Below are 11,171 nucleotides of genomic sequence, written 5' to 3'. Positions count from 1 at the left end.
TGTGCGACAGGGACCTCAGGCCAGGTCATTGACCGCGGTGATCGTTTCACGACCCTGGCCGCTTTCCATCCAACGGCCATGTCCACCTCATCGAGACACATAGACACGGAGACCTTGGATCCTGCTAGAAGAGCCCTTTTCAATACTTTCGTTGGTCTAACCTCCGAGCGACATTTCACCAGTCTCTGGCAAACAGATGTAGATTTCAACAAACGCGTTCTTGCACCTCAGGCAGAACTTGGTCTACTCAATGAACACGACGCCCTCATGATCGCCCAAACACTGAGTGCTACGACGAGAGCATCGTACACAAACGTAAGATTTCAACGGTCTTGTCCTGCCTTCCTTCTCAACGCGTCTACTAGCTTCCCAACAGTATTCTTAGTGGTTTATTGGCCCACTTGTCGTGCAACATGCTCTCCAAATGGACGCCGGTATCACCTCTGAGCAGATCTCTAGTGGTATCTCTGTCGACTGTCAGTAGTTACTGGGTACAAGAGACTGTCTTTCCCGCGTTGCTACGTAAAAACCTCGTCTTGAGGGTGGAGAACCCGGAGGGTGTCAATCAGGCGCTTCACAACATTAGATATGGAGAGGATATATACGCCTCTAGTTCTTTTGGTTCGCACCACCCCCGTGTATGTTTGTGGTTATCTGCTAATAAGTATACCTTCAATGCCCTAAACCTCAGTTACATTCCCTGCAAGGCAGTCTGCGGCCTCTTCAACTGATCTTCCTCCTCCGAAATCCACCAACCAAAATCATTGGGAGGAGATACGAAAAACTAACTCAAATAAAACATCTCCCTCGACTTGGGATCAACTCCGCCAGCGGTACGAGAGCCCTGATACGGAACCCGATTCAAATGCACCAGTGCAAAAGGACGACAGTCGTGCTCGAGCGCAAGCCGAATTTGACGCAGAGATAGACCGGGAAAGAAACATGAAATGAACAAGTTGCCCATGGTATTCCTTCAGGTCGTAAGAAATGTGTATATAACCGGAAGACTGACTACTAAAAATGTACAAATACAAAAGAAATACGAATGTAAAAAAATACGATACACAAAGGAAAAGTTGTTAATCAATAGGCGAAATGATCAGAAGGTGGTGGGGGCTTCGCCTGGTGCCCATGCAGCAGATGAGGGCCTGGTATGTGGCGCATGAGATGGAGGCGTCGGTCCCCGCCTATGTCCTTCTTCGAACGGAGGTGTCACCGACAAAGGAATTGCAGAACCATCTTCAGCGCCAGTTTGACTTCCTTCCGAACCATCGCCCTTCTGCCATAAGGAAGAATTTGCGAAAGGATACAGTGGTAGACCAACTTCCAGCGGTTGTTTCTGAGCTGTCATTCGTACAATCTCCCTCATCAGACCCTGCAGAAGCCTCTCTTGTCGCGCTATGCCAGAGGTCAGGATGCACCGGATGAGCTTATAATCAACACTCACTTCCAATAGGAGACTTTTGGCCATACGCCAACATTGCATATCTTTTCCCTAGTTAGCGATATCCAGCTCTTGAAATGTAAGGCATACCTTAACACGTTTATTTCACCCCACACTGTTGATTCTCGGTCACTATCACCGATCTCGATGAAATATTTGCATAGCTGGACTTGCACCACAGCCGCTAAGTACCAGCATATCTGTGACATGGAGGTAAACGTGAAAACTCGTTTTTCACCAACAGCCAATACACTTACCGTGACAAAAGGGTGTAGGCGAGTGGTATCTAACGATGTTGCTGACAACATGTAATAAGCCATCAAGATGGCTCGGGCAGAGTTAACACAACGGGCAGTTGAAACGCAACTGGGGTCCGCGAAGTCCAGGTAAGGGTTGTGTAGGGTAATGGTAGCACTGCGGGAAAAGGCATATGTCAGGTCGAGGTCAAAATAGGAACAAGGGACTGACGCGTGTGGGATTATGTGGACCATATACAGATCAGTGTCCAAAACGCCTCCCTCGGGTAGGTCGGAGACACCGTGATTATTTTTGAATAGAGGCGGTAAGTTTTCGGGAAAATCAGATGAAACCAGCTTGTCAAGTGCTTCGAATCCGTCGAGATAAAAGGGATTTTGATGCTTGCTGGGGGCTGTGGGTGCGCGAAGGCTACCCCTCACATTAAAGTCGGTGACCTTGCCAAATAGCATCACGGCTTTTATGAGTAAAGTGAATGAGTCGGTGTATTGCGGAGGGTGGTGCGTGTAGAGCTCTAGCGTGGCGAGGTCTTGTGGATTGCTGGGAAGTGGAAGCTATTTATTAAAATAAATAATTTGATTTTGAAGAGCGCGCGGGAGAAGGGTGCTCACCTCCGACTCAAAATCGCTGTTTCTGAGAGGTAATTCTGTTCCTATATCTCGTTCATCAACGGCATGAATCCAACCACCGACAGATGCGATGCGATCGAACAAGATGGTCATCCACCAAGACCGCCGTCGCGACTCGAGATCTCTTAGGTCTTTGGGCGGCGCTAGGTATGCGCCTGGAGAACTGTTGCCATGGGTCGAAAACGTTCCTGGGTAATTGAGACGAAGGGGTATGCTGACCCGCGTTTGAAATGCTGCAAAGATCCAAACCTCCACCCAGCGTCCTTCTTGATAAAAATACCAGGACAGCAATATACATGCTTGCATAACAGAGAATATGTCTTCCCCGCTGGCCATTGTTTTGTCGATATAATGCCTAGTCTTGTTGGCATGGAATTCGGCGAACGTATCTCGTCTTGTACCGTCTGGAAGGGTTATTACATTTTGAGGAGACCATCTAGAGGCGGATGCACACTAGAAGACGGGGTTATTAGACCGGTTAGCAAACTGATACGAGAGCGCTCAACTATAGCGTGCAATATAGCGGAATGGGGAAAACCGGGATCTCGAGGCGAAAGAAGCATTGACGCGAGAAATGACGGTTTATGCAGGACTCTCGATCCACAGGGATCACACCTGAAAAAGACATCTATACTACAAGAACACTGTCAAAGTGCTGATACAGACAACAGACGTGAGCTAGACACTAACTAGTGATTGAGGGTGGCAGGATCAGGTAAATCTGGATTCCATCCCAAGAAAAGTAAGTCCATGAATGGGTCGGAACTGCCCCTTGACGAGGCTCGTATTTCGGGGCTTCCACTTTCAAATTGTGGGTCGGGTGTTGTCGATGATAGGGTAGGCGTCATGGATAATGACGCTTGAGGTAATGATATGCCTCCTCCTGCATCATTGGGAGTGGATAGGACAGTATGGAGGTTTTGGGTAGGGGACTCCGAGCGGGATGCAGACGCGGCCTGCACCTCATATAGCTTGTTCTTGAGCTGAGCTGAGAAAATAAGCTCGGTCAATACCTGGAATGAGCAGAACCGTGGTTCACTAACTGATCTGGTCCTCCAACTGCTTTATCTTTTCCACAGGGTCGGTATCAGGCGCCAAAGTAAGGCCTTCTACAGGGTCATAGGAGCATTGTGGTTCAGTCGGGTGGCTGCAGATGGGACGCTGTGAGTTTAGAGGAAATAGAGATGTTGGCTGAGAATGCCTACGCGTAGCCAATTGGAGCTGGTACACTGATCAATGCGTGCCATTGTCTGCAAAAACGTTTAACGACAACTGCCGAAGCGATCGGTATATGGGTGCTCACTTGACGCAAGTTCCACAGTGAGGTCGTGCAGCATCGCATTTCTGAAAGTTGTTGGTATTAGTTCCTGAGGAAGATAGGGACCACGATGGGGATGTTGCACGAACTAGTTTTCTCTTCCGACATGACCGACAGGCCTAAGAGCCATAAAAGACAGCTAGTCAACCACAACTCGACGCTTCCCGAGCTGCATGAAACGCACCTGATTCCTACGGAGAGCTGAACGACCAGCTGAACTTGAAGGCGTCGACTTGGGCATTGACGGTAGACGCGAGACGGGCGGTTGTTTTGGCTGTCGTTGTCGACGGGCAAAAGTTTATCGAAGAAACGAAACGGCTGAGGTAAGTTACGAGTTCAGAAAGTACCTCTTGTGAGCCGCTGGGCACCAGGGGGGCGTAATCTGGGGCGTAAGAGTTGTGTACTGAAGGGTTGCTCATTTGGGGGATTTGATATTTCGCTTATATATCGCGCCACGTGGGTCAATCACCGGCAACCAAGTGAAAGGCTCGAATCACTTTCCACATCCATTCCCCAATTTGCGGTGCATTTACTGACACGGAAAAAAAAAAAAAAAAAAACATTAAATTCAATCATTGCCATCGTCTTAGAATAGGTTATCCTTCAACTGAGATCTCCTGCGATGGAACCAATTTTCCCAGGATAGTTGGCGCTTGCCTACGATCTTCAGGTTCGGAGATAGATGTGAGCACGTTCGCAGATCCACCATTACATGCTCGAGACTTACAAAATCGTGGCTACGATTTGTCTCTCGTGGGGAAAATGTCTGAACTCCGTCAAGTATATCCCTATAGAAAATACAGTGAGCGCCTTTGACCCTGTACTGATGTACACTCGCAGCAAAGTGAAGACCGACTTGCCTTGCCAGGTGCCAAAGTTCACCTTTCCATTCGTGATTGGTAAACTGATCGTAGGGCCAACCAAACTTGATTTAGTGTGTGAAACCCTTTCGGCGGATCATTGTCATCGCATTGCAGAGATGGTCGGGCAACATACGAGTCACTGATGGCAAGGAAACAAGTCAGGAAACCAGGGAGTAACATAGATGGCCGATGCGTACTCGGGTCCTTCGTCTGTGTGCAGCCATGAGAGGTTTTCTGGGACAATGTGATCGAGCGCCATGTCCATATCTTCAAGGTGTATGAAACTTATTTTGAAGTGAATGTGCGGCGCTCCTTACCTCGTCTTACATCTAAAAACACGTTATAGGAGAACGTTTCAGTTGCGTGAAGTCGGGATCGAATTTCGGTACCTCTGTCGTAGTTTTCGTTCACGGTGAGAGCACAAGAGGTGTGTTTTCTGACAATCACTCAGAACGATGCAGTCAGAAGTCGAACAAAAACAAGATACACGAATAGAAATAACATCCCGACCTGAAAGTATATCAGAATGATGATAATAAACGGGTGATAAGCGGATACTTGAACGTCCTTCAGGCCGGGTTGAACCTGCGTCAATACTTCATCGGTAATAAGATGACAACCTTTTGATCGCTCTGCAAGTGTAAAAGTTTTCTGCCAGCCCATATTCTGCTCTTATCAGTTGCGATGAGGAGTATAATAAGGGAGAGAGTCCAGTGAGTGACTGAACAGACTCTCAGGCAGGTACGGCATTGTGGTCCCGCATGTCGTAATGTTCGAAAGAACTCCCATTTTCGGAATTTGTTGACTACACATATACTGCAAATAGAGATCTACAGCTGTAGGCCAGAGAGTTGCCAAAGGCAGGACCAGATGCCTGAGCCCTATCCGGATAGGAATGGGGGAAATTTTTTAGATCCCTGAGCCCCATCCGGATAAATCAGGCCAAAATTTCGCCAATCCCTGAGCCAGTTTTCCGGATAAAAACATGGGGTCCCGCCTATGCCTGAGCCAGTCCGGATAAAGTTAAGACGGCCAGCCGGTGATGCCGGTAGACCTCCAACCAGAAGCTCTGTCCAGCTCCGTACGGAGATACAAACCTTTTTGCTCATATTTACAAAAAAATTTATATTATACTTATAAGTAGATGCCTACAGTACAAGCCCTGTGCCTGAGGTGGCTTCCGGATAGCGATTTCCTTTTTAGGACCCGGATAGAAGTCGGGGGTCCGGATTTTAGGGCATTAACAGGGGCCCGCCAAAGGCCCAGAGTTGCTAGAAGGCAAGGTTCAGAATCAGCAACGTATTTCGTACTTTCCATTCCCGAAAATACGGCACCGAGTGCAGGGTCCCGATATTCGTTCTTCGATCCTCTTTGCCTCTCAGTTCCGCCGCAATTACCTGGGACATTGAGATCGCGACAGGGATTAGCGTCCTTTTTCTGCACACTTCAATACGAGTATGGGCATTCTATTCTACGCTCCTTGGGGTCAGAATCGTGGCAGTAATCAAAAATTCACAAGCGTCGCCTTCCTTCAGTACTTGCACACGGTGGCTGTGCTGGTAGTTTTGGAGGCCGGAAGTTTTGGGAAGAAGGAAATGTATGTCGTAGGGGACAATGAAGGACCCAGGGGTCCTAGAGGACATCTTCAAGTCACGGTGGTTGGTTCGACAGGACCACAAGACCACCTGTTAATTTCGGTAGAGCCCTCATCCAGGACTGGGCCAAATTCGGTGATTTTTATTACCCCTATGAGACCTCCCAACCCAAGGTCATTTTTCGGTGGTAGGGGGAAACCTCATGTATGGAACAGAAAGCCGGTGAATAATGTTAGTATCCGTCTCTCACTAGTGTTGGACTGAGATCCCGAGTCGTTGTAGTGTGTTGTCTATCGTGAGGCAGAACATTTACATACGGGATAGAAACGATTGTTTTCGGAGGTCTAAAATTTACATAATACATGTTTTTTGTAGACAAGGTAAAGTACAAATTTAAAGTACAGTCGTAGCTCGGACAGCTGTCTGCGAGCACCGCCCCCGCCCTTCGTATTGGGCTGAAGGAGCTTTCCGCACGCCACATGTTTTCGGTGATTATCGGCATGGGCCAGTTTCGGTCAAAAATTCGGTGTTTTGGCATGAAAGATGGCCAAAAGTTTTTGCAGATTTCGGTTGTTTTCAGCCCAAGTCCCCCTTTGCTGAAACACTCTGCAGCGAAAATGTTCTGATGAAACTGAGGATTGAGATACTAATAGATGAAGTGCAACGCAAACTCCGACACGAAAGTTTCCACATGCTTAGTTTTGTCAAAACTACACTGAATCTCACTGATAGTGCAATTGTCTCAAGTAGTCATAAATCATAGCAAAATGATGTCCAGACTGGTTTCTGCGAGACATAATTTCGATCCGTGAATTCAGGATCCGGTCATCGACTTCCTGGCGGTGATCTTGGCCTGTACAAGTTTTTAGTCTAGATAGGGAAAATCTCGAAGATATCGTTCTACATATATTACGGCGCACTTCCGTGGTATCACATCGGGAACCGATGTCTTGTTCTGTTTTCTTTCTGCAGCCCATTTTGACGCGTTATATCCTGTACCCAAACGACCAAAGCAAACTCAGGCTGCAACAAACCATTCCCGAGCCTGAATATGAATGGAGACAAGAGGATCAGTCTCAATTATCGGGTACAGTATTTGGTGTGTATTGGGTTCAAAACTGGTTAGATTCTGTGCGGTTGTCGACGATACATCATGAGGTGTATAAAATAAGGATAGAGGATATTGCAGGCAGAGGGAAGGTTGTAGGGTCGTAGTGAACAAGAGCCCCACAAAATCGCCAGTATCCATCTGGTGATCATAACCTATACATAGTAACAAAACGTCCGAACATAACTTAAAATCCATGAGCACGAAGAGACTGAACTCAAATCCAGTCAGATTCGTTTTCGCGGCGAGCAACCTCCGCGTACCTTCTAGAAACTAATCGTTACAACAACATGTCCTGTGATCGCGCCATATCCGGTCAACAACCACTCCTTCTACCGGATTAAAACTAGTGTTGGTCACTCGTAAAGGAACGTCTGTCGCAAACAGGCGAGAGACGTTGCAATGTATATCTCTCCAAGATCTAGCACTGTGTAGAAACAGTTAGAGTAAACAAGAGACGCAATATCATGAATCAGTGACCACTTACATTACGTTCGCTACCTTATACACATTGGGACCAGTCTTGATAGCATAACGATACACGGATCCAGAGTTCAATATTAATGTGACGGATTCGGAGGGATGAAGCATCACAAGTGCGTTTGTGTTTCGACCGTAGTCCCTCTGCAACTGGATTGTCACAGGTTCGGATGTATCGTTGGTGAAGTCAAGGAGGATTTCATATTCTTGCACAAGAGAGGGCATAGGGATCAATTGCCACGACTTCGACGCACGCAAACGGTTGGCAGGTCCACCGACAGGGAAGTAACGATTGCCAAAGGCCCAAATTCTGGGGTAGAGCAGATCGAGAAGATAGCCGAGCAGTCCTCCTTGTACAAATTTACCCTCGCCTCGCTGGCACAAGTTGAACTTCGCCGCAGGGGGAGTGTTCTTCAGTCTGACGATACGATTCCCTGGCAGCGGTGTGGCGATATGATATAAGAACTACTTTGTGCCTTGTCAACCACTTATAAAGAAGGGAAGCAGAACAAGGCAGCTGTCGCTTATTGTGTTGTTCTGCGATATTTCGAACCATACCCACGAGGACGGCGATTGTTACAATAATCGCGGCAAGACAGACCAGGAGGAAACAATGAGGCAGGCGCAGGAGTATGTACTCGAGTCCAAGCTGTCATCAACAATATAATAAGGCTCATGTGCCGCACGACAGTCAAGCGCAAGCTACTGGTTGTCAGTACCCTCTCGAGTCCACTATGATCAATCAGTCGTCTCATGCGCAGTACAAGCTAGCAGGCAGCTCAAGAAGTCAACCCTGAATCACCGCTTTTGTCTCACACCCAAAGAGAATGTAGCCCCAGTAATCACGGATTAGGACTCGAAGACAATATAAATATACAGATAGCGTGACGTGTGAATAGCACTGTCCTGAGAATTAGTACGAATAGTCCGTTTCAATAACTGTACTGATATCGAGGGTCATAACGTGGAGTCTTTCGTCCAAAAGAACCCTCGGCTGTAAGGAAGCCGACGTTAGCACCGAACACAAAGGGGTAAGGACTTTGTCGACAGACCCTCATGAACGGCCGCTGGTGCACTGCCCATTCAAGCCTACCGGCACTTCAAATCACGACTCACCAGGGTGAGGTTGTGCTTGTGCAGGACGTCCAACACCTGCTGTTGGATTGCCAATATAATAGGCGTCATTAAATTTGGGAGTGGGACCAGGATCCTGCGTATACGCGATGGTCGGTGGATGGAACGCGCTTCCCGAAGAAACTTGGCGTTCAGGAGGGTATGGACGAGAGTATGTTTTGGAAAAGCCGTCTTCAGGATTATGCGTAGGTTGATTGATGATGTCGGCCACACTGGCGGCACTGCCCTGCCTTCCGTGAGCATATTCCCCTTCCATGTACTCCTGAGAAGGCCGGGTATCCCAGTCGTTGCGATCGTTCATGGGTATGTTTTCGTTGGTGGAATCATTAAGAGCGTTATACCTGATGTGATCCTTCTGCTGTTCGGAACTGTATGTAACAAGTACGACGTATAGATAGACCTGCGAGTTGAAGATATATGGGAATGAGAACAAGATTATACTCAAGTCATTCACTCACATGCATAATCGCAAGCACGGCCCATAGTCCCCCCATAACCCCAACACTCACCCAAGAAAATATCTCGCACAATGTGTCGCCCTGGGATTCGGTATCCGGATTGGAAAAGAAGTCGGAGAGACATCGCGATTTAGCGGTTGAGTGTTTGGTTGCAGAGATGATGATCCAAGCAGCTGCGACAGCAAATGCTCCGAACATCGCGATACTGTGTAAGGTTAGATAACGACGGAATAGTGTGGGTTTTTCCTACAAAGACGATTGAGATCGACAGCTGTAGGATAGGGAACGACTGACCCTAGCCACACCAATAACAGCAAGAACTTGTAAACCAGCCATGACGAAGCAGACAATTGCTAAGACTAAAGCCGCAAAAGACGGCATAGCGGATCCGACAACTATCGAGAAAATGAAGATAATTTTATGGAGGGTACTGACACATTTGGAGCGAAGATGGCCTACTGTGTGGTGTTGATATTGAGAGAATTCCGACTAAGATTCCCGCAAGAAATTGTTCAATCATGGTCGCATAGATACCAGCATTGATAACCGGGATAGCACAACAGCAATATTCTCTAGGTTTCATGTCTGAAGAAGGAAGATGAGAGAGGAGTTGAAGGAATAGTTGCTGCGCAACTCTGCAGTGCCACCCAGTGGTGATGACGTCCACAGGTGGTCACGAGCCTGTAACACTTACGCTGGTCAGAAGCCTAGTGCTTTCTTTCTTCCTCCACCACCATGCTACGACACTCTGTGCTTGCACTATCATGCCTCCTTACGCTTGTTAGCGCCGCTTCGTTGCAACTCCCCTTCAAGTTGGATAGACCTGTACATACCACTGATAGCTGGAGATGGGAGGATTGTGGTACGTCTGCGTCGAAAGGTTCACTTAGACCCTCACTGAATCATCACGGACACAGGAAACCCAGAGACTGACGTTATCAAAATCAATGATATTCAGGTCACTCCAGACCCTCCTCAGCCCGGGAAAGAGCTCTCTGTTACTGTTAATGGTCTTGCCAGACAAACCATCACAGTTCGTTTCTTTTCGTCCACCCCGTTTTAGTGCCTGATTTCTCTCAAGGACGGAGCATATGCCGATGTCGTTGTTAAACTCGGTCTAATCAAGTTGCTCTCGAAACGGTTTGATCTCTGTACAGAGGCGTAAGTCCTTGTTCCGAATGGCCTCTTTTTCGTACCGACTAATGGTCAATTAAACGCAGACGCAATGCCAATGCGTCCATTCAATGTCCCATTAAAGATGGTGAACATCAAGTAACCCACGTTGTCGAACTCCCTAAAGAGATTCCACGAGGTGAAGGTGCTCTCTTTCCTTTGCCCCACTACTAATATGCGTCGAATCACAGCTAAATTCAAAGTGCATGTTGACGGATTCACCAATGATGATGATGATATGTTCTGTGTCGATCTTTTAGTCGACTTCATGAAGATTCCCCACCTTTGGTGACTGGAAAAATCTTCCCCGTACTGTATCTACTGTCTGGTGTCGGTGTCTTGACCGTGGCTACCTTTTACCCCAAGCTAGATTACCTCCCGTGATCAGGTAGAGGACAATTGACCGTCAATATATTTACTTTTTCAGGAAGACAATGAAACAGATTTTCCGTAACACCCCTATTTTGGGACGAGTTGTATTCCTTGACCCCATGCCTGCAAGTACCTCTATATTCGAATGTTTGTTCGAGATAGAAAACGACACAGACACGCTGATTCATGTTGTGCATGGAGGGGCTACCATGCAAGTCGACTCACATGAATGCATTTCGCTCGTTCTCAGTTCAGGATCGACTTATCATTACATCGTAAAGCAAGGACAGCGGGTCACCAAAATCACGTACGTGTATATAGCGACCTCTGAGTAATCCCAAC

General features: G+C 47.5%; 6 protein-coding genes across 6 annotated transcripts; 2 read left to right on the top strand and 4 right to left on the bottom strand.

The window, feature by feature from the left end:
* Positions 1-66: 66 nt before the first annotated feature.
* E1B28_001158 (uncharacterized protein) lies at positions 67-951 on the top strand (the record flags this gene model as incomplete). Its single annotated transcript, XM_043147065.1, has 3 exons — positions 67-315; positions 366-621; positions 692-951. Exons 1-3 carry the CDS (start codon positions 79-81, stop codon positions 949-951), a joined length of 753 nt encoding a protein of 250 aa, XP_043015770.1. The 5' UTR covers positions 67-78.
* Positions 952-1,097: 146 nt separating this feature from the next.
* Positions 1,098-4,051, bottom strand: E1B28_001157 (uncharacterized protein). The gene is made up of 13 exons (XM_043147064.1): positions 3,831-4,051; positions 3,736-3,765; positions 3,632-3,672; positions 3,534-3,578; positions 3,372-3,475; positions 3,019-3,316; positions 2,835-2,961; positions 2,311-2,781; positions 1,913-2,253; positions 1,702-1,858; positions 1,535-1,644; positions 1,448-1,488; positions 1,098-1,398 (listed from the first exon to the last, which is right to left on the bottom strand). The coding sequence occupies exons 1-13, from the start codon at positions 3,885-3,887 to the stop codon at positions 1,100-1,102; spliced, it is 2,121 nt and encodes a 706-aa protein (XP_043015769.1). The 5' UTR covers positions 3,888-4,051; the 3' UTR covers positions 1,098-1,099.
* A 144-nt stretch (positions 4,052-4,195) lies between these two features.
* Positions 4,196-5,244, bottom strand: E1B28_001156 (uncharacterized protein). Its single transcript, XM_043147063.1, has 9 exons — positions 5,068-5,244; positions 4,997-5,019; positions 4,899-4,945; positions 4,827-4,838; positions 4,707-4,776; positions 4,643-4,648; positions 4,507-4,592; positions 4,374-4,434; positions 4,196-4,310 (listed from the first exon to the last, which is right to left on the bottom strand). Exons 1-9 carry the CDS (start codon positions 5,170-5,172, stop codon positions 4,304-4,306), a joined length of 417 nt encoding a protein of 138 aa, XP_043015768.1. The 5' UTR covers positions 5,173-5,244; the 3' UTR covers positions 4,196-4,303.
* Positions 5,245-7,205: 1,961 nt separating this feature from the next.
* On the bottom strand, positions 7,206-8,321 carry E1B28_001155 (uncharacterized protein). The gene is made up of 4 exons (XM_043147062.1): positions 8,251-8,321; positions 7,700-8,157; positions 7,476-7,639; positions 7,206-7,423 (listed from the first exon to the last, which is right to left on the bottom strand). The coding sequence occupies exons 2-3, from the start codon at positions 7,915-7,917 to the stop codon at positions 7,486-7,488; spliced, it is 372 nt and encodes a 123-aa protein (XP_043015767.1). The 5' UTR covers positions 7,918-8,157; positions 8,251-8,321; the 3' UTR covers positions 7,206-7,423; positions 7,476-7,485.
* A 170-nt stretch (positions 8,322-8,491) lies between these two features.
* E1B28_001154 (uncharacterized protein) lies at positions 8,492-9,912 on the bottom strand. Its single transcript, XM_043147061.1, has 5 exons — positions 9,744-9,912; positions 9,579-9,679; positions 9,285-9,530; positions 8,809-9,226; positions 8,492-8,686 (listed from the first exon to the last, which is right to left on the bottom strand). Exons 1-5 carry the CDS (start codon positions 9,865-9,867, stop codon positions 8,625-8,627), a joined length of 951 nt encoding a protein of 316 aa, XP_043015766.1. The 5' UTR covers positions 9,868-9,912; the 3' UTR covers positions 8,492-8,624.
* Positions 9,913-9,994: 82 nt separating this feature from the next.
* Positions 9,995-10,919, top strand: NPC2 (Phosphatidylglycerol/phosphatidylinositol transfer protein). Its single transcript, XM_043147060.1, has 5 exons — positions 9,995-10,146; positions 10,202-10,317; positions 10,366-10,445; positions 10,505-10,596; positions 10,649-10,919. Exons 1-5 carry the CDS (start codon positions 10,020-10,022, stop codon positions 10,747-10,749), a joined length of 516 nt encoding a protein of 171 aa, XP_043015765.1. The 5' UTR covers positions 9,995-10,019; the 3' UTR covers positions 10,750-10,919.
* The last annotated feature ends 252 nt before the right edge of the window (positions 10,920-11,171 follow it).

Source organism: Marasmius oreades, chromosome 1 (genome assembly GCF_018924745.1).
Source record: "Marasmius oreades isolate 03SP1 chromosome 1, whole genome shotgun sequence".
Taxonomy (NCBI): domain Eukaryota; kingdom Fungi; phylum Basidiomycota; class Agaricomycetes; order Agaricales; family Marasmiaceae; genus Marasmius; species Marasmius oreades.
The sequence above is the reverse complement of the archived record's forward strand: the minus strand, read 5'-3'. Positions and strand labels throughout refer to the sequence as shown.

Coding starts and splice junctions, on each gene's coding strand:
- E1B28_001157 (XM_043147064.1), bottom strand. CDS start 3,887: ATGCCCAAGTCGACGCCTTCAAGTTCAGCTGGTCGTTCAGCTCTCCGT. Junction 3,476..3,533: donor CCAGCTCCAATTGGCTACGC/GTAGGCATTCTC, acceptor TCCCATCTGCAG/CCACCCGACTGAACCACAAT. Junction 2,962..3,018: donor CCTGCCACCCTCAATCACTA/GTTAGTGTCTAG, acceptor GTGTTCTTGTAG/TATAGATGTCTTTTTCAGGT.
- E1B28_001156 (XM_043147063.1), bottom strand. CDS start 5,172: ATGGGCTGGCAGAAAACTTTTACACTTGCAGAGCGATCAAAAGGTTGT. Junction 5,020..5,067: donor CCGGCCTGAAGGACGTTCAA/GTATCCGCTTAT, acceptor ATATACTTTCAG/GTCGGGATGTTATTTCTATT. Junction 4,435..4,506: donor GAACTTTGGCACCTGGCAAG/GCAAGTCGGTCT, acceptor TATTTTCTATAG/GGATATACTTGACGGAGTTC.
- E1B28_001155 (XM_043147062.1), bottom strand. CDS start 7,917: ATGCCCTCTCTTGTGCAAGAATATGAAATCCTCCTTGACTTCACCAAC. Junction 7,640..7,699: donor TATAAGGTAGCGAACGTAAT/GTAAGTGGTCAC, acceptor GTTTCTACACAG/TGCTAGATCTTGGAGAGATA.
- E1B28_001154 (XM_043147061.1), bottom strand. CDS start 9,867: ATGAAACCTAGAGAATATTGCTGTTGTGCTATCCCGGTTATCAATGCT. Junction 9,531..9,578: donor CTGTTATTGGTGTGGCTAGG/GTCAGTCGTTCC, acceptor TCGTCTTTGTAG/GAAAAACCCACACTATTCCG. Junction 9,227..9,284: donor CCGTGCTTGCGATTATGCAT/GTGAGTGAATGA, acceptor TTCAACTCGCAG/GTCTATCTATACGTCGTACT.
- NPC2 (XM_043147060.1), top strand. CDS start 10,020: ATGCTACGACACTCTGTGCTTGCACTATCATGCCTCCTTACGCTTGTT. Junction 10,147..10,201: donor CTGGAGATGGGAGGATTGTG/GTACGTCTGCGT, acceptor TCACGGACACAG/GAAACCCAGAGACTGACGTT. Junction 10,597..10,648: donor CCCTAAAGAGATTCCACGAG/GTGAAGGTGCTC, acceptor GTCGAATCACAG/CTAAATTCAAAGTGCATGTT.